We start from the raw sequence: 23,877 nt of genomic DNA, 5'->3' as shown, positions 1-23,877 counted from the left end.
GCTGCGATCTGCCGGAGGCGTCGGCCCGCGGAGGAACCAATTAGGGCGACCAGAGCTGCTCATGTGATTCCTGGAAACCGGCTGGCAACACGTCCGGGCCTGGCTGAGGGCTGCGAAGGATTCGCGGCGGTTTCTCACGCTGAACGGTCGCAGGGAAGCTTGGCTGATCCTTAGGAAACCTGAGGCCGGATTCTCAAGACAGGGATAGGTCCTGTAAGTCAAGATTCTGGCGGCCCTCGCAGGCGCGGAAAGGGGCTGCCCACCCTCTCCGTATGTCCTCTTAACTGAGTGAACACGTATCTCTATGAATGGGATAGTCACATGCGATTTTACTTGGATGGGCGTTTACAAATATGTACGCGCTCGTGTGTATGAATGGATGAAAGGCTATACGTTTGAGACTTCTTACGTGCGGGGGATGGCTTGACCACGCCTACTGAGATCACAGGTCCTGCCCACTTTCGGCTCCAGCCGCATCCATTAGCGATGCCCCACAGCGATACGCAGTTACAAATTCAGTGTAAACTAATACAAATAAATAATAAGCAGCATAGAAAAATTGTTGGAATGTGTAGTGCTTTCAGGGTTGTGTACTGTTTACAGGAATAGTTCATTCATGCTGATTAATTAGCGAACTCCTAGAGCATTTCATTTTCAGTTACTAATTAGATCATCAATACTTGTAAGCTGGATAACATTATTGTAGATCAAAGCCCTGAAATTGGTCAGACAGGAACATTTGCCACAAATGTTGCCCTTGCAGAGTCATTGTGTATACATCTGCATCTTTCAGTGTACATAAAATGAAATCATAACTATGGAAGAAAAATTCAAAATATACAATGGGATAATACCTTTATTAGGATCCACCAAAAGGTGACAAAAGTGTGTTACATTCTTATTCGACCCACCGTATTGTACATTTTTGGATTTTTTTCTTTCTTGGCAAAATGTTGCACTAGAAGGTAGAAGGCAACGGCGGTGCCTTAGAATTATTATTCCAATTTTAAAAAGCATTTGTCAAGGAAGTTCACTAAATTAATATTCCACATTATAGCATGCTATTGTCGAAGAATTTTCCATTGTCTTGAGAAACATAGTGAACTGCAGGGAAGTTTAAAAAAATGAAACAAATTCATAGACAGCATACTGAAACACAGATAAAGCTAAAGATACTGAGCTGAACTCAGATCTTGGTAAATGGATCAATGCAGTTGCTTTGCTTCCAATATCTGTGCCATCTAGAACATAGCAAGTCTTCATGCTAAATTTCCTGTTTAATAATTTCTCTGGGCAAAGACAGAAAATCATTATATACCACTTAATTATCTTTGCTGAAAATAACATTAGGAAGTTCTAACTTTTTATTTAAAAGATCAGTTCATCAAGTCTGCAATTAATGTGGACATGAAAATCATCCAGTTGGATCTGGTGGCTGCGTTTGATCGTGTGACATGGTGTTCATTGATCTGAAACTCAGACCCTGCACCTGTGGGAAAACGCTAGGATGAAGAAGTTCATCAAGCCTGCAAACATTGCCTTAAAATGTGAAGCTTTAAATTTTTGGGACTGACCCCTAAAAAACCAAGTGTAAGCTACTATTTACAGCAAGGATGCATTATAACTATTTTAAACCTATCAATTGATATTTATTCCTCTTTAATTAAGGTATGTGTTTGGCAGATAGTCAATAACAGTCCCTGATGAATATGAATGTGTGTGGTAACCAGCAGCTTAATGACAAACCCTGGTCCCTTTGCTCCTCTGTAACCTAGGAGAGACAAACAAACCATGTTTATCACTTTTATGTAGAAGACCCAAGATTATATAAAGATGTATGAAGGTTGGCTTTACTCCCTGCTACCATATCCTGGGCTATAACTATCATTTAATGATGCAAAAGAAAGAACAGAATCTGCAAGGTGAGTTTAATATTTGATATGTCTGTAAACACACCACCTGCTGTGAAAGCAGAAGATGGGATGAACTTATTAAAAGGAAGAATAGTAGATTCAGAGAAGACGGAAGCCCTTCTTGAAGGAAGGAGTGGTGCAACCTTTCCTTTTTAAAACAGCCCTTTTTCAAAAATGTGTGATTATTGTTGAAGAGTGGCAAAAACTTTAGAGCATGTGTATACTTCTGTGGTTTCTGGAACAAACCCATGTTTTCTAGACACATTTCTGTAGAGTTTCTGGTCCAGTTTTGGCATGGAAACTCCCCTGATAGAAGATTTTTCTTGGATAAACTAATGTATTGATTGTTTCTGATACAACTGACTGCAGTGTTCTCCTGAGTCACCCATATGAGTTGTGAATTGGAAACATGGTTCCAATATGGGGTGGTTTTGTTCCTATTGTATGGAGGTACCAGAGGTAGTTTTGAGAACCTGTGACATTTGTGCTGTGAGATCCCCCAGTCTCCATCTTGGTTCTTATGTTTGCTTGCTTGCTTATTAATTTATAGAACTATGTCCCTTTTACCCAGAAGGGTACTCACTATCTTATGGAAGAGATCATCAGGTGGCTCGTATTGTGTTAAACAATCGGTTCTATTCCTCCAGAACATCTATTGCCCTAAAAATGGTATCTGTGCAAGTTCAGATCAACAGCAGCTTACTTAATATGGGCCAATTATGTGGAAATTCAAACACAAAGCCAAACTGAGTTATCAGGTTTAAATAATTGCTCTAAAGTATCTCACATTTTAGCACTGTAATTAAAATGTATTTTAATTACAGTGCTAAAATGTGAGATACTTTAGATTAACAACATCATCATGGTATTCACCTTTTCAACTCCTAAAGCAAATTCTTAATATACTTACCACTTTGCCATTCATATAATCTGCCAAAATTAAGTCATTTGGACATGAATGCTATTCATAATTCCTAGAAATGTCTGGATAATTATGGATAAAATATTTTTAATTAATGAATATACTAATTTTTACTGTGTTAACATACTGATTTAAGATATACTGAATCTTAATATATGGCTGTTGAATACTATGTTGGTAAACGAGAAAATAATAGCCATGGAAGATATAATGCTGAATTACCAGCATAACCTAGCATTTATTGCAAGGATTTAGACTGATCAGGGATATGGGATGAAGTTAATTTATTTGTGTTCACTAGGGTTCTTGATTAGTTCCAATGGGCTGTAAGGCAGGATTATAGTTTTTGCATTTATATCCTACTGCAATCTGAATTGATTTGGATTAAATAATTCAGGGGTGGACTGCACGTAGACTCTCAAGAGATAGGAAGAAAAGGATCGGTGGGCTGCAAAGGCAGCCGCACTAGCATCTCTTTGCCTAAGCTTACAGGTTTGACTGGTTTCCATAATAACCCTGTATCCTTCTCAAATGAGATAACATCATTTTAGATCACAATCACAATGTGATGAATTTAGTTGGCAGGAAAAATGTGATCCTTCAAAGGATGAACTGGTTGTGCTCATTGGGATTTATCAATGCTGCTACCTTATACGTAGGGCTTATGTAAGCTGCCTGCCTGCATGGCTGCTGCTGTCTTTACGGTTTACCTGTTGACTAACTGCCAGGTGATGTGTATACAACTGCACATGGGTGTGCATGTTGATATACTTACACACATATGTGGAGCCTCTGCCTACCAACTGGCCCTGGTAAAACCTTCAGGGATGAAATGTTTGTTCTGAGCGGGTTCTGTTAGAATGGTCCAACTCCAGAGATTGAAAAATGAAAACAGATCACAAGTACCTTTGCCTGAAGCTCTGGGAGTAACAATAGCGAGGATAAGCCATAAAATACTGTTCAGCGGAGCTGTTCCAAGTGAGGAGGGCCTTTGATATTCTGGTCTCTAAGGGAAAATGGACTTGTTGCCCCTAGGAATTGTTCAGTACATGATTCAAATCTGAACATCAGATAAGTTACAGAATTCTGAGAAACTCTGCAGTTTCCATTTGTTATATAGAATTATGAAAATATTTTTCCCCACTGAATGTAGCACATATATTCTGAAACTGCCTTGTTTTACATTGGCTTTCTCTGATGTCTGGCTCCAACATATCAAAAGTACCCTGAAAGAGAATGTTCTTTGCCTGATATTGGCAAAACAGTCAGGAAATTCCAAAGCATTGCTATCAAAGATGAAAAATTCATCATTAACTGTAGGTTGTTCTCTCTGGAAACTTTACAGCAAAAGATAGACCATTATTTTTTAAAATATAGTTTTTGTACCATGTTCCTTGGAAGGAACTAGAGTTTTCCTTCCTTACAATATGGTGTCACTACTCCAGTTCTGAAGTATTTGCACAGGCATATTAACCGAATGTTAGTGTTCTGATCAGCACTTAGCATCATTTCCTGCCCCCAGCTGCAATACCTATATTTGCAAGAGCAGAATTGCTGTATATAATAATTTAATTAAAAAATATTATAACCTCAAATAAATAGGTAACTAATCTTTGACATGTATTTTTAGCTGATGTAATTGGTTAATCATTAGTACTTTTGTGTGTATTTTAATTATATTGCTTTTCTGCTTATTAGCTATCTTGAGTGCCATCTATTGGTAAAAAGATGGAACACAAATAAATAAATAATCACAGCGGGGGTAGCTAGCCCAATGCTGTCATATAAACAAAATTAAAAAGGAAGGAGAGACAGAGAAAAAGCCAAAAAATGAAAATATAAAATGATTGACGATATAGTACCAGATGATGGGTCTCTCAGGTTGGATGGCACTCAACATGCTCCTGAGGAAGAGCTGAGGATCTTTCAGAGAACTAATGGTGTTTATGATGTGGCTAGATTAAAGCCCCCAGGACGTCTAGTTGCTGATGTTGCCATACAGGAAAAGAAAATGGAAAATGTTTGCAAGCATGAAACATGACTTGGAGTCATATACATGTATAATTACCTAATAAAATCCCACTTCAACATATGGGACATGGGAGCCATTCAAGGGCTCCATAGAGATGCATCTTTCTTGGAGTAGTCCCCATCACAAAGTCATGCTGAATCCTCTCTTTCAGATGGATGGGTAAGATAATTCAATAAAACTGCTCCTTTTACCCTAAGAATGAATATAATCTTGGAATCTATGCGGCTGGGGGAGGAATCTTCTTGTGCAGCTGAAAGCCTTCTAATCACTTTTCTCTGTTAAGCATGCAGCAGACAGTAAGAGAAAGCTATTTAGGGCTCATTTTATGCAATTAACATATTTTACCCAGTGAGTGCTATAGTGTCTAGAGGGTTTCCTTTCTCTGGCATAGTACAGACCCTCTTTAGAATGATGACATTTTAGATTATAACTATCAAGATAAACAGGAAGGCAGCAATGCCAAAATAAAACAAGCAAACTCAAGTGGGTTCTGACAAAGGCTTTATTTTAATTATAAAACAAGAACAATAAAGAATTCCTAGAAATGACAGACCTGTTAATTAAGCCAGACCTCTGCTGTCATACACAGGCTGTTCAGCTTTCCATGTCAATTGACAGGTTAAAAATGTATCCATTTAAATACATGTACATGTTTTATACTTTATATAGACTTATAATATAAGGGATGGGGGAAAATGCTGGATATGAATGCAGCTATATTTTTCAACAATTATAAAGCAGGCCAGTTGTCTACAGACTGCCCTTAGTCAATTGACAGTGTCAACTGGTGTGGGATACAACATACAATTCATTCATATTTTAGAATTGAGAGCCAGTGTTGAAATGCAGCCTCTTTTAGGACTCTGCTCAGTGAAGCTCTAAATATTATTGCACATCACTGAAAATAGAGCCTACACTGTATTACAGAATAGCAAAAGAGTCATTTCTTTATTGGAAGCAGTAGGGAGGACAACATGATCAATAATGCAACAAGTATAATCTTCCTTTTAACTCTAGTGAAGATAGCTATGGTTGCAATCCTTAGTGAAGACACCTAAGGTTGCAAACCTGCTTGGGAATAAATCCTGCAGGAAAAAATACTTATTTCTGAGTAAACATGAATTTACATTGCATTTCCTAAAGTTATAGGAAGGAAAGTTCCAAAAAGATGATCAAATAAATACCAGGACTTTCTTCATTTCTCCACATGCTCAGATGTACTAATTAAATGGAGAAACGTACATTAAAAAATTGACAGAAGGAATGATCAAAACATTTACACACAAGAAAAACAATTACCATTATTAAAACTACAATCCAAAACAGGCTTACTAGAAAGCATGACTTTCTGGACCTCACAAGGAAGTATATGCGTTTTGGATGTAGCTTTTAAGAAGTTACTCTTTAAGAAATCAGTTAGTGCTTCCACTATGTTATGGAGTAAATTTTTAGAAAGGCTTATATCTGCAGCTCTTCTCCCCTGTCATGCATCCATGACAATTGTGATAGAGACGCGGTTCTAAAAGCAGATACAATATTCATATTGAAAGAATATTCAGAACCAGATTCACCGTCACTCCAATTCTTACACTGTTGCAATAATCAATATAGGTATAAAATATTTCTGTAATAGAAAAATACTTTGTTACCAGATTGCAATCTGAAAATTCAGCACAAGAGTTCTGAGGCATTTCAAAAGCATGCAATCAGTGAAGCATCCTATCTCATTTCTCTGCCATTCTATGCACCTAGTCCTTTCTATTTGTCATAAGGAAGGACAACTCAAGTTTTCCCTAGCTGGAATTTTTTTTGAGCCTGTTTTCTCATCCTGCATCCACCAGTATCTTTGGCCTACAAATCCCAGCAAGCAGTCCTGTAACATTTAGAGAGAATGGGGCTTGTGGTCCATCACAGCTACAGTAAGACCAGATAGGGGACAGTTCACCTAAAAAAATTGGTCAAAATACCTTTAGCCTGCAATTTAGTACTTTACTAGGTTTGTATTTTATACTCAGCACAGTATGTAATGGTACAAATGAATATTATCTCTCAGTATTAGCAGATTTTCTTATGTTCTTCCCAAGTATTAGCAGAAAGTGGAGACAAATTAATAGCCTCTCAAAGGAAAAGGTCACAGACCTCCTAGTGCTTGAAAAACATCCAATTCAATTAATTAAAATCTGATATAATGAAGTTGTCTGAATTTGAGGGAAGTGTGTGTGTGTTTAAGCAGAATATTCTCAGAGAGTAGCTGTCATTGCCATATAATGCTTTCTTAATCATGCTCAGTAGAGAGAAGAAAGAAGAGCATATTATAATTGTTTGCTCCTAAATAAGTGACCCAAGTGTTCTGTTACAAGTATTTGTAGGAAAAAGTGAACTGGGCCCCCAACACTGTTAAATAGCCAATTTCTGTTTTAAAAAGCAGCTACAAGACATTCCTGATTCAAACTGGATGCCGACATATAGAGAAGAGAGCGCTTATATGAATGGATATAACCAATTCATTGGATATAACCATATTTATAGATTTAAATCTCAGACTTAAAATAGTAGGTCTTAAAATTTATTCTGGACGTACTTCCAGAAGGGTACATTACTAATCTACACTCTTATCTGAAATTTGTCTATTCTATAAGTATTGTCATCTTGTGAAAATAATGATAGAAGTTATTTGTTGTATTAGTCAAATTCATTTAGTTGCCTTCCTCATAACATGGTATCACTGCTTACAGTAAGACCTTAATTTCTACCCCCCCCCCGCCCGCCATACAAAGGATTAACATAGTGTAACGGTTAAGGGCTATTCTTTCTGGTTTTGGAAGGATCAGATTTTAAAGACAGGCAATAGTTCTTTTTGGCATCACCCATCCAAACTTAGAAATCTATTACTGTATACTTCTATTGCAAAACTGGTTTATATTTTCTATTTAAGAAGTATTTCTCAAAATAATTTCACAGTGAATATTTTTAGTTTTTTTCTCCTACAAAAAGTTAAAAGTCTGTTCAAGCTTATTGTTATTTAATATTGTTAAATTCACACCTTTGGGGTTACACAAATACTGTAACAAGGGTAATGAAAATAAGTAAGTTTGGGAAGGGATAACTAAGGTATCCCTGTTATTTTAAACTGTGCAGGCAGATTTCCTAATCTCCACTTTCTTAGCAGGGAATAGTAAAAAAGTGAACCAAGACAAAAACAGCTTTAATAAGTAAATACATTATTTGATTTTATGACCATATTTTTCTGGTAGCACCACATGACATGCAATTCAATAAATATTCTCCCTATAAAGTCTGAAATGCCACTTTTGAACCCTGGCATGAATTTATAAGACAGGAATCTAATACAGTGGAGTTTGAAAGGAAATGCCCTTGTGAGTTGAGACATTTTTCACTGTGTCTGCTAGCTCTGTCCATTATGTCTGCTAAAAGTATTTCCTCCAGGTGGCTGGATCTGGATGGAGTCAAGAAGTGGCCGTAGTGCTTGTCCAAATGGTCTGCAGCAGCAAAGAAGCATGGGAGAAGAGTATGTTTAAGCTTTCAAATCACTTTGTAACTAAAAAAGTTAAATTTAAAAACAAACAACTATTTATATTCAGCACAGACTGTGACATATATACAGTAGAGAAATTATCCTATGATAATATCTTAGTCATCTGTAAAGGAAAATAAAGAAAAGGGAAGCCAATCCAGACCCTTCTCTATAATATCAGAGAATCCAGAGACATGGAATTAGTTCTTCTTTTCTGAGGGCTTTGTGTTTCTTTGTTTCATGGCTCTGCAGCACTAGATACTAAATTACCCTGCAATTATATATTTTGACAGTGAATTGCTAAGCACATTGAAGTGTGCCCTAAGAACATATACAATATATTAGGACAGGGGTAGGCTGTCCACTTAATTCTTTTTTCTGCATACAGGTAGTCCTCAGTTAATAACGGTAACTGGAGCCGGAATTTCTGTCACTAAGCGATGTGGTTGCACGGTGTGATGTCACGTGACCGCATTGCTTAGCAACGGAAATCCTGGCAGTCCCCGTTGCCATCGTTAACCAAATCCCACCGATCGTTAGGCAAGGAACCACCGCGATCCAAGCCATTTCTGGCTTGGTCCCTCCCAGCCCCGAGCCTCAGTAAGGTAAGAGACTGCCTTCCCTTGAACTCTCCCCATCCACCTATTCTGTCAGGATTTTCTTTCTCATGGGAAAGGATTCATCCCGTTATCTTTACAACAATAACAAATAATATTTTGACTACAGAGATCATGTGAAAAACACCTGTTATTGTGTGTTGTGTATTGTGCTATTTACTGCCACCTATTGGCGTGTGTATGCTAGTTACCCAGTGGGGGTGGCATAGAGCTATAATACAAGGGGAGGAAAATGTTCAGCCTCTCTGAGTAGTTGGTAGTTGTTTTAGTGTTAGCCACTATGTAGGTTTTATGGGCTACGTAGTTGTAACAAATTACCAAGTAGTGTACCTCTTCTCTAAGAGTTTGTAGCTAGAGATTTTGTTAAGCTTGTGTTGCTAATAAGTCTTGGATGCTACATTAAATGAGAAGATGTGTTTTTCTTTATATTTTGTATGATATTTGCATTTTATGGAATTTTGCATTTTTATCAATAAACACCAGTTAGTATATATTTTCTGACTGGATTTCTTTTAGAAACAAGAAATGGACATTACATTGTGTTTGCTGTCATAGCTAATATTTTCCTGGAGTTTTTGCTGCGCTCTGCACAAACAGGAGTGTTTGTGATTATCACTCTGCCCGATATATTCACCCCCACCTCTGCCATTGCCCTGGGCCTCTACTTCAGTCCCAGCACTGCTGGCACTGCCACTGAGGAGTACTGCCTCAAGCTCTACACTGCAGCCAGCCACCCCAGTGCCACAATGTAAAGCCCCAGCTGCCCCCACTGCCCTGCATTCCACTGGCCTTGCCACGCCCAGCTGACCCTTCACCGTCTTCTTCCTCCTGCTGTTGACGAAGCGTGTCTGGCCTGGCCCTATGCAAGGCAGCTGCTGGCCATGCCAGGCCTTCTACCTGAGGCCATTACGCTGTTCTTCAAATTGTGCATGCCCTTCTCGTGATGCCTCGGAAGGCCTCAGAAGTCTTCTGAAGCATCATGAGAATGGCAGGCATGATTTGGAGAAAGGCTGGTGCAATTTGGAAAAAGGTGGGTGTGATTTGGAGAACAGCATGCGTGGAGTCAGGAAAAAGACCTGGCATGGCCAGCAGCTGCCTCTCATAGGGCCAGGCTGGGAATACCTCATCAGCAGTGGGAGGAAGAAGACAGTGAAGGTCAGCTGGGCACAGCAGGGCTGGCAGAGTGCAGGGCAGCAGATGTGGTTGGGGTTTAGCACTGTGGTGCTGGGATGGCTGGCCATAGTGCAGGGCTTAGGGCAGCACTCTTTGGTGGCAGTCCAGGACTGGGGCTGAAGTAGAGGCCCGGGATGGTGGCAGCCAGCTGAGAATGCTGGAGCCCCCTGGGCCTCTACTTCAGCCCCACAACCCTACCGGTGTTGCTGCCAAGGAGTGCTGCTGTGCAGGGCAGACAAAAGGGCAGAGATGGGGGGTGGGGGGAGTTGAAGCATCCCTGTGGTCTTAAGTGTGGTCAGGCTGCCAAACACCCAAATTTTGATCATGTGAGCAAGGGGGCGCTGCAACGGCCATAACTTCAGGGACTGAGCATAAGTACCAGTAATTCAGTGCTGCCATAACTTCGAATGGTTGCTGAACAAATGGTCATTAAACAAGGACTACCTGTACCCCTTTTTTTGCAGCTTCCTGGTTTTGATGGCACACCACTAAGAAATGAAATTATACTTTCCTGCAACTTTTAAAAAGGAAAACAATTGAAACAAGCCTTTAGTTTTAATACCAAACCAGTCAATCTTACACCTGGAAATCCCTGCCCTGTTCTAGGACCCTGGGACTCAAATACTAGTACTGCAGCTAGTACTACTACTTTTAATAGTAGTGAGTCCCAGACAACACAAGGTTCTCTAACCCTGTTGGTGGATGCTGGCACTCACACACACTGTATAATGCTTTAATGGCAGCTACCTACAGCCCAAAGCATGTTCCTATGTTCTTGGCAAAGGATGGAGTTGCTGCGCATCTATTTCTGCCACAATACAATGTGTAATACCATAAAAACATGTTTCCCTGCCATATATTTTAGACTGCATGCTACAGCTGATTTAGTCTGAGGCTTTATGCCCTCCAACCATATACTTTAGCTCTTATTTGTCCCTAAAAGTTATTGTATACCGAATTACCACTGGTGGTGGCAAACCCTAGAAAAGAATTTTCAGAAGAAAGTTAATTTAGCTCCTGATATGAATTGGGAGCATATTCTGTAGTTGGGACTTGTGGTTCTCTGCTTTCTTCAACACTGGAGTGACCAGTTTAAGAATACTTTTGTTTTTTATTTTTAATATGTTTGATATAGTTTAGACTAGGGTCATTTGCTTGTAGGTGAGCTTAGGAGGCAGATCACTGTCCCAAGCTGTCATCAGAGCATGCCCTTAAAATTTCTGAAAAGGCATGGCTGTTAAACTTGGTATGCAAAATAGCAGTAAAAACATGGTATACCATATAAAAAAAGGAATTCACTTACGTTGCAAGGACTTCAGATGGAAGATCTGTAATATAGGAAGGGATCTTTCTCCCTGTCAAGAATTGTGCCACTTCATTGCTGAACGTATTACAGTTATGATCAAAAAGATTATAGGACTCTCCACTGTGACCCCCCAAAAAATCAAACAGAATGAACATGAGTAAGAAGTAAACAGAAAAAGTCTCAAAATAAGACAAGGACTCTAGAATAACATATACAGCATATAAAGACAATTCATAATTACAGCTTTACAATTACAGTTCAGACCAAAAGCTAACTGCATCCTCTTTGAGCTATTTATACACTGAGGAGGAGACCAGGATCATGACTGCTGACTGTTCTCCCTCTATCACACCTCTGTCACCTAGGTCTGCTGTTTTCCTTGTATTGTTGGTAAATGATATCAAGTAGATAGTTGCCTGTATATGTATAGGCTCCCTCTGCAGTTCAAGATACTGGGTGTTTAAATCATACAGTGAGCCTATATAACTATAGCAGTCCTCCTGTTTGACACATTTCCCTCCAATGCATGACATTGGAAAGTGATGATATGGATACAACAAAGAGAGCAAGTGTGATGCCAATTCCCTCCACATGCAATTGAAAACATAAAGAATGCACAGGTAGGATTGCTATACTGTATGTCTATGGGAACAGAGTACAGTCAGTATTGTTTTTAAAAAGTCAGTGTTCAGGCAGAAATTTCAAATACAGAAGCTAGAATGGATTCGTTAACTCTTTTCTGCCTACAGTTTCTCCTAGTCAGGCTGACCTTCTATTGGTTTCTTCAAAATATATTGAAGAAAATACATATTTTGTTGGCATCTAAAATAAACCAAGGGCAAGAAGCTGATTAATCATCCTCACTCTACTGGTGTCCTATCTAAATACAACAATTAGCAACGTGGCTTCCATACATGCCCAATAAGTGGTTTTCTTGCATATTGGAAAGCAGAAACCATGGACCAGTGAAAAGGCTAAAAAAATTTTGGATCAGATATATATTGTTATTCAAAAGATTCTTAAAGTGAATATTAAAAAAAAACCAGAACTGTTCTGGGTTTGATGGAGAAAGGATTGGAGAAACAATATGGAACTCGGCCTTTGTATATGATCAGAGCTGCAAGACTTTATATGTGCAAAGATGGAAGGATCCACAAATACCTACAGTGGAAAAATGGATCATTAAATTAATGGATTTGGCTCAAATGGCGAAGTTAACAGTGTTAATAAGAGATAATACTGTTTCTAAATTTGTCTCCTTATGGCAGCCCTTCTTAGATTATGTGCTTGTGTGGGAAAAAAATGAGGTTTTGATTGTGGGATTTAATGATTAGACGGTTTGTGCTGATAGAAATAATGTGAACTTGGATTAATTAGTGGTAAGAGATTAATTTTTAAAAAATTTGTATGTATATCTATATTGGAGATAGTTGGAAGTCATTTTCTGCTTCAATTTTCTATCTATCTTCACTATTATAGTTTTAGTCTTTTTTCTTTTAGTTCCATCTTCTTTCTTTGCTGTACTTATTGTATTTTAATTGTACTTTGAAATACAATATAATAAAGTTCTTATTTTAAAAAAAGGAAAGCAGAAACCATTTAAAACTTACATATCACAGTTGCAATTGCTCTGCAATATCTATATGTGTAATACTAAGAGACAATACAAGTGCTAGTGCAAATTTTATTTATAAAGATCAAATCAAATTATTTTGAAAAGCAATTGTTATAAAAATGTTCTAACTTAATCCCAACCGTCTCCAGATAATCTTTGTTTAGTGACCACAATTGGGACTCACAATTCAGTTGTTAAATGAAGTGGTCACTGTGAAACTGCGACTGTGCTTATGATCTTACTTCAGCTTTGCTTTGCTTTACAGACCTGTGAAGGTTGTAAATGTGAGGATTGGTCATAAAGTTACTTTTTCATCACTGTTGTAACTGCAATGGTTGCTAAATGAGGCAGTCGCTAAACAAGGACTACCTGTAGTTGGTCAACACTTAATCTAAATTTCTATCCTCTACTGCTTTTATGTGTTTTTGCTAATAGCATTTTTTATTGTGTTAATAATCACATATCTGTAATACTTTGTACAATTGCACTGCTCAATAAACCATGAGATAAAAATATAGAAGGGGAATGATCCAAGATAGTCTACTTCTCATCAATGAGGGAGAAAAAAAGAACATGTAATTAAATACTTCAGTGTTTTGATATAGGATAATCAATGACTGAATAAACAGAGGGTGTATCTTTTCTAATTCTATTTAAAGGATTACATGGCCAGAAACAAGAATATTAACTATAGTTAGTTTGCTTTATACAAACCTTCTATTCTACAGTAAATCAATTCAGAGGTGACATTACAACAATTAAGCAGCAAATGTAATCAGCATAGTATGACTCTGCCTAGTTTATCCTCATACTGTATTCTAATATCTGAGGTGATTTCAAATATAGTGTATGCATATAATTTCAGAATTTTACATAAAACTTACATAAAACATAAAAAGTATGTTTATGTGAACTCTAATTAATTTTTCCCTTCACAGAATATTAGAATAGAAACTAAACACCAGAGTCTCACCGGAATATAGATTCCCCCAATGAGGACAAGTATTCTAAGAAGAGCTCTTCTGAAACTTCAGTATATCCCAGATCTACAATAGAATCTGGAGGCCCAAGCAGTGTTCCACCCTATAAAATTTATATTCATTAGGTTATTAAGTCATCAAGAAAATTTCTCATTATCTTTTACAGAACAATTTAAGCTGAACATTTTATGCAAACTTCCACAATTTGTTCACATCAACTGCAGACTTTCAGAACTTGCTCACATTTGCTATCACTAGTAAAACGGTCACATTCAAAGGATCCTCATATAATCTTAATCTGGAGATGTGGAACAGCAGGAAAAGAAAAATACCTTTGCTTTTGATAGTGATGAGGTTCCCCCCCTTCCCCGCATCTTGTCTTACAGAAGAGAGAAATACTATGGCTTTAGAAGAGGGCTCAGGACTTCAGTTTCTCAATTGTGGGGATACATCTCTTAAATTTCACATTTCAGTACACAAACACAACCTAATGCACAAGGCTAAACTAAAATCAGCATTGGCTGCATCATGATGGCATTAGAAAATGAGATTCAGAAAGAAAGATCTTTTATTTAAACCAAGTTGTGGAGAGTTGAAAAGATTACTAATATTCAAAGCAAAGGATACTGTACAATAGACAGAGCAAGGCCTAATGTTAGGTAATGTGAGGCAACTATCCAGGCAATAGAAGCTACAGGGGTAAGGGGTGGCAGTCCCAGGGTGTTTTTCCTGTGCACTCCAGCCACTCTTCTCAGAGTTTAGGGATATAGAATAGCTTGTCTTGTTTCCATAAACTGTCCTCAAGTCTGATGAAGGATCCTATCCCATTGCCACTGTTGATGTTAAGAATCTACTGCAAAACTAGTTAATTTCTTGTCTTTTACCTCAGGCAGCAAGATATTTGGGTAAACCCTATTTTTTTTACATCTTATTTTTCTAATTGCCTTAAATGCCCTCTTAGTAGAAAGCCAGGATAATAACAATAATCTCCTCCTCACTTTAAAATTTCATTTATCATCTATTCCTCCTTTATCCATTTTAATCAAAGCTTTGTTTAGTTATTTCATTTCTAACTATCTCTTCTTCAGATTATATAAGTGATTACTGGTATATAGTCTCCCTATGTAACAATGGTAATACTAATTTCAAAAACTACAAAAATAAATAAATTAAAATCAACTGGTTTTAAGAAAAATCAGAGACAAAAAGAGAGACAAAAAAGACAAATAACTTCTGAGACTCCTGTAAACTTACAGGTGGACAACTTGAAATTCCCCCACTACCATAGAAGAATTCATCCCTGTGGACAACTATGGAGGTGTGCCTGGGAATAAATAAACAGTAGGTTAAAAGAAAGAGTAAATCTTTAGCCAGTATATTACCAAACAGTTTATCAAAGGTAATGTCAACAGATTACTCAGTCTCATCTGCCTTTTGACAGAATATTTTGTATAATACTGCAGAATGTTCAGAATTTCAGGCATTCCAGTTCCATTCTTCTTCCCTCAGCTTTTACCTCTCACCTCCAGCAGTCAATTAGAATTTTATGACAAATGTTTGTTCTCATTAATGTGTTGGGGGTTTTCTTTTTCTGTTCCCCCACTGTCCCTGCTCCATACTGAAAGGGTTTTTTTTGCATTGTTTGACTGTAGCTACACCAAAATAATTAGATTTCTCTGTTAATTTTTATCCCTTGACTACACTATCTAAATCATGTAGAGCATAACTGTAGGGATCTCCCACAGTATGAACATTCTAATTAAGTTTAAGATTAGTTACTCACCAGATGCCATCTAGCTGCTTACCTGTATACAAAAGAAAAACAAAGCAATATATATCAGCAACTTCGTGTTTGTAACCATCATTATTCACATTTCATTATATGATTTCATATACACTCTTTAAAATATGCGTATATGAAATCACCTTTCTAAAACAATAAAGGAGATACTGTATCTGCTATCCTCAGTCAAACTGACATCTGTATGCCTTGAGCTTTATGCTACTGATAAAGAGCTGTATATCAGTCTTCATGAAGAATACACAGTATTAGTTTTTGAGTAACATGCACACTAAATTAGTTTTCTCTTAGAAGGAGCTCAGTAGGTGAGACTTAACTATCTCACTTCCTTGAAAACTTGTGAGAACTCCTTCTTTTTCCTGAAGATTCTAAGTATGGCAGGCTGATAAAGGATTTGTGTTGTAATATGTAAAGTTGATTCATAATATTTATATGTTAATAATTAATATGTTAAGACAAGAGTAAATAGATTTTTTCTCTTAGATCAAATAAAACTTATTGATAAATTACTTATTTTTATTTACATCTGACCTAATATGTTAGAAATGATGTATCATCAGTGCAACATATTATGTCAAGTGAATATTGCCCCTGTGCTCAATTCCCAGCATATTACAGAAATTTGAATACTATTTCTACTAAATTGGAAGCAGATTTTATTGAATATATTGGTATCTGCTTTTGATGAGGCATATATGCAGTTGGACTCTGCAGATTCTTCAGTAAATATTAACAGTAATTGAATTTCCTGTTTAGTTGTTTTTAAGTGGGAAGATGATTTTTAAATTATACACTCTCCTCTTTAATCCCTATTTGGAAATTAGAGATCTTAGGATAAACTTGCCTAAGCATGCATAATAAAAGCAAAAGTTTAGCTTTAACTAGTACAGGGTTCAGCGTGGGAGGTACTTCTAATTCTGTGGAAACTCAATGAGTTGTTTGTTATGCTTACTCTTTTCTTTGTCACAATGACAGTGCAAGTTCAGATATGAATAAAAGAAAGCAAACATTAAAAAATAATGAAATGATTTAATATTTATATCTTGCTCTTCTACTAAAAGTATTCAAAGAAGTAAGCAGCATACAACATATCACTGACTGAATCTTGTTTTCAAAAACAGAAAGAAATATAGCATTTTGACAAACAGCAAATGATTCTGTAGTATTTTTATGAAAAATTATCCTTTCTGGCCTTCAGTTCTGTGGTATCCCTCAACATCTAGACATTTACTCTGCAAATGCACATCTGTATGTTGAGGATACATAAAAACTCAACTTTAATATCTAAGTTTAGTGCTGCTTTGCAGGTAAAAGGAATGGATATATTTTATGGATTAAAAATAATCTTCCATCAATAATCTGGGGATAGTCTTAAGATAAGATGGTTTGGTTTTCTCCTTCTCAGTTACACAATTTTATTCTGTCAATGATGTATAATATTAAGATCATATACTGTTCTGGTTGCCACTTTTACTGATCAGAAATTAATTTCAAGAATAAAGGTTCCACTATGCTACATCAAGAAGAAAATTACTGATTATAGGCAAGTAGTTAAAGTAAACTAGTTTGATTAAATTGTATGTATTTAAAATACATGAAATTAAATGATTTAACCCCTTCAAGGATCATCACTTTGCAGTGGTAAAAGAGAATGTACTTCCCAATCATGCTATGAATTATACTGCTGGGAGTACATACTCCCAGAAGGGCCACCTTTGACAGGCAGATCACAGATGAGGGATCAGACTAAACACAATCCACTGGAGAAAGAAATGGCAACCCACTCCACTATTCTACCAAGAAAACCAACTGACATTCGCAATTATGACAAAAGCAGTGTCCTCCTGGAAGATGAGCCCCTGGGGGGGCAGTATTTAACAAGGAAAAGTAGAGGGCAATTATAAGTAGCACTGATGCTAATTGTGTGGCTGGATCAAGGTTGATAGAATGTTCGATTGCTGGTATGCCCAGAGACAAAAGGCAAGTTTGATCCTGCAAAGGTATGTTCTTTTATGTGTGTGTCTGTGTATTTTATTTACACACACACACACACACACACACACACACACAGAGTTGATACAATGAATGTTAGAATCATGAACCAAGGCAAGGCGGATATTATCAGAGAAGAAATATCAAGTGTGTATGTTGACATTCTGGGAATTAGTGAACTGTAAAGCTGGAATGGGTCACTTCACATCAGAAGAGCACCAAATATCCTACAGTGAACAAGAACATCAGAGAAGAAATGAAGTAGTCATAATTATTAGCAAAAAGGGTGTTAAAGCCAGTGCTTGGAAACAACTAAAAAAATGACAGGAGGATTTCAATTCAAGTCCAAATTAAGAAGTTCAATGTTAGGGTGATCCCAGCATCCCACAGATGCAGAGGAGGCTGATACTGAATAGTTCTATCCTGACATGCAATAACTTGTCAATATAAAAGCAAAAAAAGATGTTACTGGAATGCTAAAATACAATAGTGTGGGACATTTGGCCTTGGTATTTAAAATGAAGTAGGTGACAGACTAACAGAATTCTGCCATGATAATTTGATGCTCATAAGAAATACTTTTTTCCACCAATCTAAACTACTGTAAACACAGACGTTACTAGATGGAATAAAATTGACCATATACTTTGCAAGTAAAGATGAAGAAGTTCTGCTCAGCCAATAAAAACAAGACATGATTCTGACTGCAGCTCAGATCATGAACTTCCACCTTCAACCAAGAAAGGAAACAAAATGATCAAAAGCCAAGAAAATGTAATCTCAGCCATTGAGTAGGCGGTGAAGATAAAAGAACAGATTTATATGAGCGTCAGTGTCATTTAGGGACTAAGGTGTTGAATTAGGAACATTGAGACTCAGGTTCTAGTGCACGTCAGCCATGGAAGCACACTGGGTGACTTTGGGTCAGTTGCTCTGCTCTTGCAGCCCAATCTATCTCACAAGGTTGTTGTAGAGAAAAGTTGGGGGAGGGCATACTACATATGCTGCCTTGAGCTCTGAATTAAAAGGTGGAATATAAATTGAGTAAATAAATATATTTTAATGAACTAAATTCAATAGAGTCCCTGAAGAATTCCTAATAGAAATCTGTTATATTGTTAGAGATGAAACAATTAAAAATATTCCATGCTATCAGAAGCAAAAGATGATGAGATAGCTATCTACTGATACATTGAAAATAGCTGAAAAATGGCAAAAGGAAAAGGCAACAACAACAGAAAAATAGATTACCTACCCAAACAATGAATTCCAGAGAAGGGCAAGAAGTTATATCTAAATAAGCAAAGCAAAGAAATGGAGGATAATAACCAAATGGGAAAAACAAGAGATTTAAGAAAATTAGAGAAATCAAGCAAAGCTTTTACAGAAAGATGGTCATAATAAAACATAAAGAAGGCAAAAATGTAAGAGAAAGAAGAGATAAAGATAAGGTAATGTGATTAAATGGAAAGACCTCCAAATCATTGATACATATGTGGACATGATCACTGAACTAGAGCCAGACATTTTGGAAAATGAAGTTAAATAGGTCAATGAAAAAGTGCTAACGGCAGGATGATGAAAGCTGTTTAAAATCTTGCAAGATGATGCTGTTAAAGTTTTGTTTGCAGTTTGTTAGCTGGAGTGGGAAACAAAGTAGTGGCCAAAGGAACGGAAAAGATCAATCTCTATTAGGTACCCCCCAAAAAGCAACCCAAATGAATGTTAAAATACTGAACAGTTGCCCTTATCTCACATGCCAGTAAGGAATTGATCAAGATTTTGCAATGATTACATGGAGAACTACAAGCTAGTTACAAAAGTGGCACTGGCACCTGGAATCACAATGTCAGTTTCTTTTAGGAACAATGGAATTCCCCTGATTTGGTCTACTTTTCACTTCTTCTGAATTAGAGCAAAAGCATACACTTGTAATGCAGTTGTTTCTCTACTTAATTATTCAAATAATTGCCACTTCAGTGGTTTAGGGACATCAATAGTGACTATACTCTTTACCTGGAGATAGATTTGCTTTTGTCGCTGCTGTAACTTGCCTATAAAAGTGAAAGTGTGAGTAAGCATTCCTCCTATGGGTCCCATTATCACATCCTTTCTGACATGCCGAAACAGACATCTTGTCTCCTGGCTTTTTAAACTCACCCCGTCTTCAATCATCGCTCCCATCTATAACCACCTTAAACGACCCTGGGAAAGGACTGGGTTTCGAGCGTCGACCTTAGCCTTTCTGCCTCTCCCTTTGTGTCGGCGGGAAAAGTTGTGACTCTAAGCTAGGCAAACCGCTCTTTAAAGCCGTCCCTTACATCAAGCCTTTTACATCAAGCCTCTTAAAGCCGCCCCTCACATAGCCCTGGCGGGAAAGAGAGCGGGCGCGCATCGCCTGCATCGGGCGGGTGAGGAGAAGGGAAGCACAAGCCCGCATCTTCTCACCGCTTCTCTCCAGGAGCCTGGGGAGAGACGGAGGAGGCTTGCCTGCTCCCTCAGCCCCGCGTCACTGGAGCAGTCGCTTCTTCCCCCGTAAGGCAGTAAAGACAGGACAGCCACCCCGTCCTCTTTCCCCTCAGCCTACCACAGACTGAGGAGGCGGCGGGGTTTCCATGTCCTACTCGCTGCTCTTACCGAGCATGATAGGGCTGAGGCGGCGAGCCATGCCCTTGGACAGGTCGTACACGTAGAGCTTCACCGAGTGCAGCATCGAAGGCGAGTCCATGACATTGGCGGAGGAAACGGGAAGGGGAGCTTGCAGAAAGACTCCGAGGCTAACGCAACCTTCCCCGCCCAGGCCGCGGGGGAAAGAAAGGAGAGAAGCCAGAGGGAAGCACAGCCAGCCTACTCCATGCGGTTCCCGGCAGCGACTGCTATTGCGGGGCTAACCAACTGACAGAAGGTGACTGAAAAGGGGCGGAGGGAGGACGGCGAGGGAACACTCCTTTTACGCATGCGTTGCCCCATAAGGCGAGGTAGACCGCTTGTCACGAGGCCTCTTGTGAGGGAGAGGCGCTGAACAGTAGATAGGCGGGACCAGAGAGTTTACGCAATTGTTCCATGTGGACGGCATCATTGAGGACAATGCGATCTTGTCTTTGCTGCACGCTATTGGTTAGAATGTGCGGAAGGGGTGGGAAATCGAGATTTTAACGAGTGGTAAGAGGCTAGGAGGTTGGTGGGTGGGGTTACGTGTTGAGGGTAGTTAGAACGTGAATTCAATTTATAACCGAGCTTCAGAATGAAATCAAGAGTATCAGATTACATTTTTTTTCAGTAGAAATAGGTAGAATAACGTGTTCTGTTGGCCAGATGAGCTTTGCTTCCTTTAGACTTTTTTCTCTTGCCCGCTGAAATCTGCCCGTGCAAACGGTAAAATCCCTTCAAGTGGAATTAGTCTTCTGGTAACTTCATAGGCCCTGGAATATGTCGATATTGTTGGGAACATTAAGGAAATGGGTTGCCGCTGCATTCTTCCAGGTTCTTTTTTCGACTTCCCAGTCTATCTTATTCTTGGGATTTCCTGATAGTCTTCTATCCATGTACTAATTGCGCGTGATCTATTCAGCTTTTCAGCTTAGGTCGGCTAGGTGCTGTCTTATAAAACAAAAAATCGGGAAAAAAAGCTTTTCGAGTAGCTATTTATTTAGCGTATAGCATGCAATGCCAGGGAGTCTGCAATGTTTTTTACACACGGGAGATGTTCTGACGCCAGCAATTGCTAGTTCTTTTATTGCACTGGTGCACCACAAGAAGGCGAGCTAACTTTGCACCAGCTGGCCCGCAGCGTTCCTAGGGAGGTCGGCTCATCCGGGAATTTTTTCTTTCTCCAGCAGTCTTTCCACCGATCGCGTTCAGGCAGAATAGCTATGATTAGATATGTTACTCTCCCAATTTCTCAGTAAATAAAGGTTGGCACCAAAGATAGCGTATGCTCTTTTAATCAAGTATCCCTATGGAAAATGTGCTGTTGTGTGTGTGTGGTTAAATTCTCCAAATTTAAATAAAAGCAATTGTTTTCAATCTTAAACCATCCATTCAAGACACTTTTCAGATTATAGGAAAAAATCAGTACCCCTAACTGCATCTCATCATCCCCCCTCACCGAGTTTCTCCAAGACGTCTCGTGCTTCTTTGGTTTCCCTGCAGTCCCGTCGAGGCTTTAAACATGATTTTGCCATTGTTGTACTACTAAATTACAGCAAGTAAGGCAAAAAATGACGGATTCGGCTTAAACAACGAAGGCAAACCCTCTACAGTACAGGCAATCGGAATTTCGGGCGTATGTGCGACTCTTCAGTTTTATATCTACGGTTAATCGGAGCACAAGGATTACTGAGGCTTTTAGAGCTACAGCACACTGTATTGTATGGCACCGCCTGCTTTCCTCTCGCCAGTGCAGCGCTTTTATTTTTTTTCCAGGGGGCGGAGATTCGTTGTGATTGACAGGTTCCGGTGCGGGAATCCGTCTGGGAGGAAAAAGGGGGATCAGGTGGGGACTTTCGGTAAGTGGAGCTTTCGCGAGCGCTGCCTGTTATCGGCGGTGGATTTGAAGCGGGAGTGGGATTGGGACGAAGGATATTCCGTCTACAGGTTCTGTCCGCTTCGGCAGCAAATGAAGCAGGGGACTGAAACGCCGGAAGGGAAGCTGTAAATAGTTGGGACTCCGCTGCGTGTGCTTATTCATTGATGCAATGCTGTTATAATAGCGCTTTCCTGCCAAGTAGGCAGGGCGGTTTAGAGTTTGAAAATACTAAGACAAAGCAATGCAACAAAAATGAAGTAAGTAAGTAAGAAAATAAAGGCACGCCTTTCACGTAGAGCAGTTTTCGGGAGCAGCGAGTGCCGGCTCTCGTGCCCGGCCGCCTCTGCGCTTCCCAGTTCTCAGGCACACAAAGGTGCGACTGAGGTCCCCCGTGGGCCTTCGGGGCTGCGGAGGGCTCCTGGAAGAGTCGAGCTCTTCTCTCCCACGTGGTCATTCTCCAAGACAGAAATTTTGGGAGTGGAAGGATGGCAATGCAGCACGCCCTCCTGACAGTACGGAAGTTACGGTTTTGTGCGCAGTTTCTTAAGTGGATGTACGTACTGAATCCAAGATTCTTAGCAAGTATGTACAGTACTATAGAGTCCAGCTGACAATCCTATAAACGGGGGGGGGGGGAAAGCCTTACAATCTATTTCAAAATATTCATGCATAAGATTGAATTACGTTGCTGTCTTTGAGCGTAGTTTCAAACAATGGCCTAACCCATAATAGTGCTAAACCGTAGCACTTTTCCTTTCTAGCTTGATATGATGGGAAGGCTCGGTAGCTTCAGTGACCTGAGAGCCTCTGACAGGGTCACCCTTGCCGAACCAATGAAGAAAGAATGGAGGAAGCTAAGAATTATCCATCATTGTGTTGAAGGCAGGTGTAAAGGAAGTATATCTCATTTAGGAGGAACTCCAAAATCAAACCAGATCAAAACAATGCCAAATGAATTTTGTACTGTTGCCAAGAAATGTATGGTCATGGCTGAAATGTATATACAAGTTAGCATGCTGGTTGATGAGATTGCCAGGTCAGAAGGCTCTCCTCTAGGGCAGTTTTAGATTTATTATTGTCTTATTTTACTTACTGTCCCTCAAACATTTTAACAGGTAATTTATTCTGTATATTATGGGAATATTGTTTAATTCAGGGTTTGGCAAATTTATTAATCTCTTTGGTGCAGTGGTGTCTTTCCAAAAGTGTAGTGAGTAGAGAGATGACCAAAATGTTGTTGGACTGTGGCTATTTTATTGTTATTTATTTATTTATTTATTTATTTATTTATTTATTTGAATTTATATTTCAGGGGCCTGGTACATGGTTATGTCACCTATTTCTACTCCCCATGTAATGTGTTTAGCAAATTGAGCAGTGTTGCTGTTTACTGAAACAATAATGATATGATGGATAAACTTAGACTGGGAGATTCAGTTTCTGTAGTTGAAGCCAAAGTAGGA

General features: G+C 38.7%; 2 protein-coding genes across 5 annotated transcripts in view; one reads left to right on the top strand and one right to left on the bottom strand.

Moving 5' to 3' along the window:
- Positions 1-5,357: 5,357 nt before the first annotated feature.
- On the bottom strand, positions 5,358-20,801 carry DESI1 (desumoylating isopeptidase 1). Its single transcript, XM_007425693.4, has 6 exons — positions 20,524-20,801; positions 15,877-15,898; positions 15,348-15,417; positions 14,087-14,196; positions 11,496-11,618; positions 5,358-8,367 (listed from the first exon to the last, which is right to left on the bottom strand). The coding sequence occupies exons 1-6, from the start codon at positions 20,612-20,614 to the stop codon at positions 8,274-8,276; spliced, it is 510 nt and encodes a 169-aa protein (XP_007425755.1). The 5' UTR covers positions 20,615-20,801; the 3' UTR covers positions 5,358-8,273.
- The window catches only part of XRCC6 (X-ray repair cross complementing 6), a 27,080-nt gene continuing 23,881 nt past the window's right edge, over positions 20,679-23,877 (top strand). For 2 of the 4 annotated variants that reach the window (XM_088140989.1, XM_088140988.1), the window contains exon 1: positions 22,416-22,671. In XM_088140989.1, the coding sequence (XP_087997115.1) occupies positions 22,579-22,671 (93 nt within the window). In that variant the 5' untranslated portion in view covers positions 22,416-22,578. Of the gene's footprint in view, positions 20,792-22,311; positions 22,395-22,415; positions 22,672-23,877 lie in introns of those variants that run through there. The other 2 variants (XM_088140992.1, XM_088140991.1) reach the window with 2 other exon arrangements.

The sequence above is a fragment of the Python bivittatus genome, unplaced genomic scaffold (assembly GCF_059951505.1).
Source record: "Python bivittatus isolate LINGU-HERP-01145 unplaced genomic scaffold, Pbiv_v1 ctg000330_np1212, whole genome shotgun sequence".
In the NCBI taxonomy this organism is placed as follows: domain Eukaryota; kingdom Metazoa; phylum Chordata; class Lepidosauria; order Squamata; family Pythonidae; genus Python; species Python bivittatus.
This window is presented reverse-complemented; position numbering and strand designations above follow the sequence as displayed.

Coding starts and splice junctions, on each gene's coding strand:
- DESI1 (XM_007425693.4), bottom strand. CDS start 20,614: ATGGACTCGCCTTCGATGCTGCACTCGGTGAAGCTCTACGTGTACGAC. Junction 15,418..15,876: donor AAGCAGCTAGATGGCATCTG/GTGAGTAACTAA, acceptor ATTTATTCCCAG/GCACACCTCCATAGTTGTCC. Junction 14,197..15,347: donor GAATTTCAAGTTGTCCACCT/GTAAGTTTACAG, acceptor TAAATTTTATAG/GGTGGAACACTGCTTGGGCC.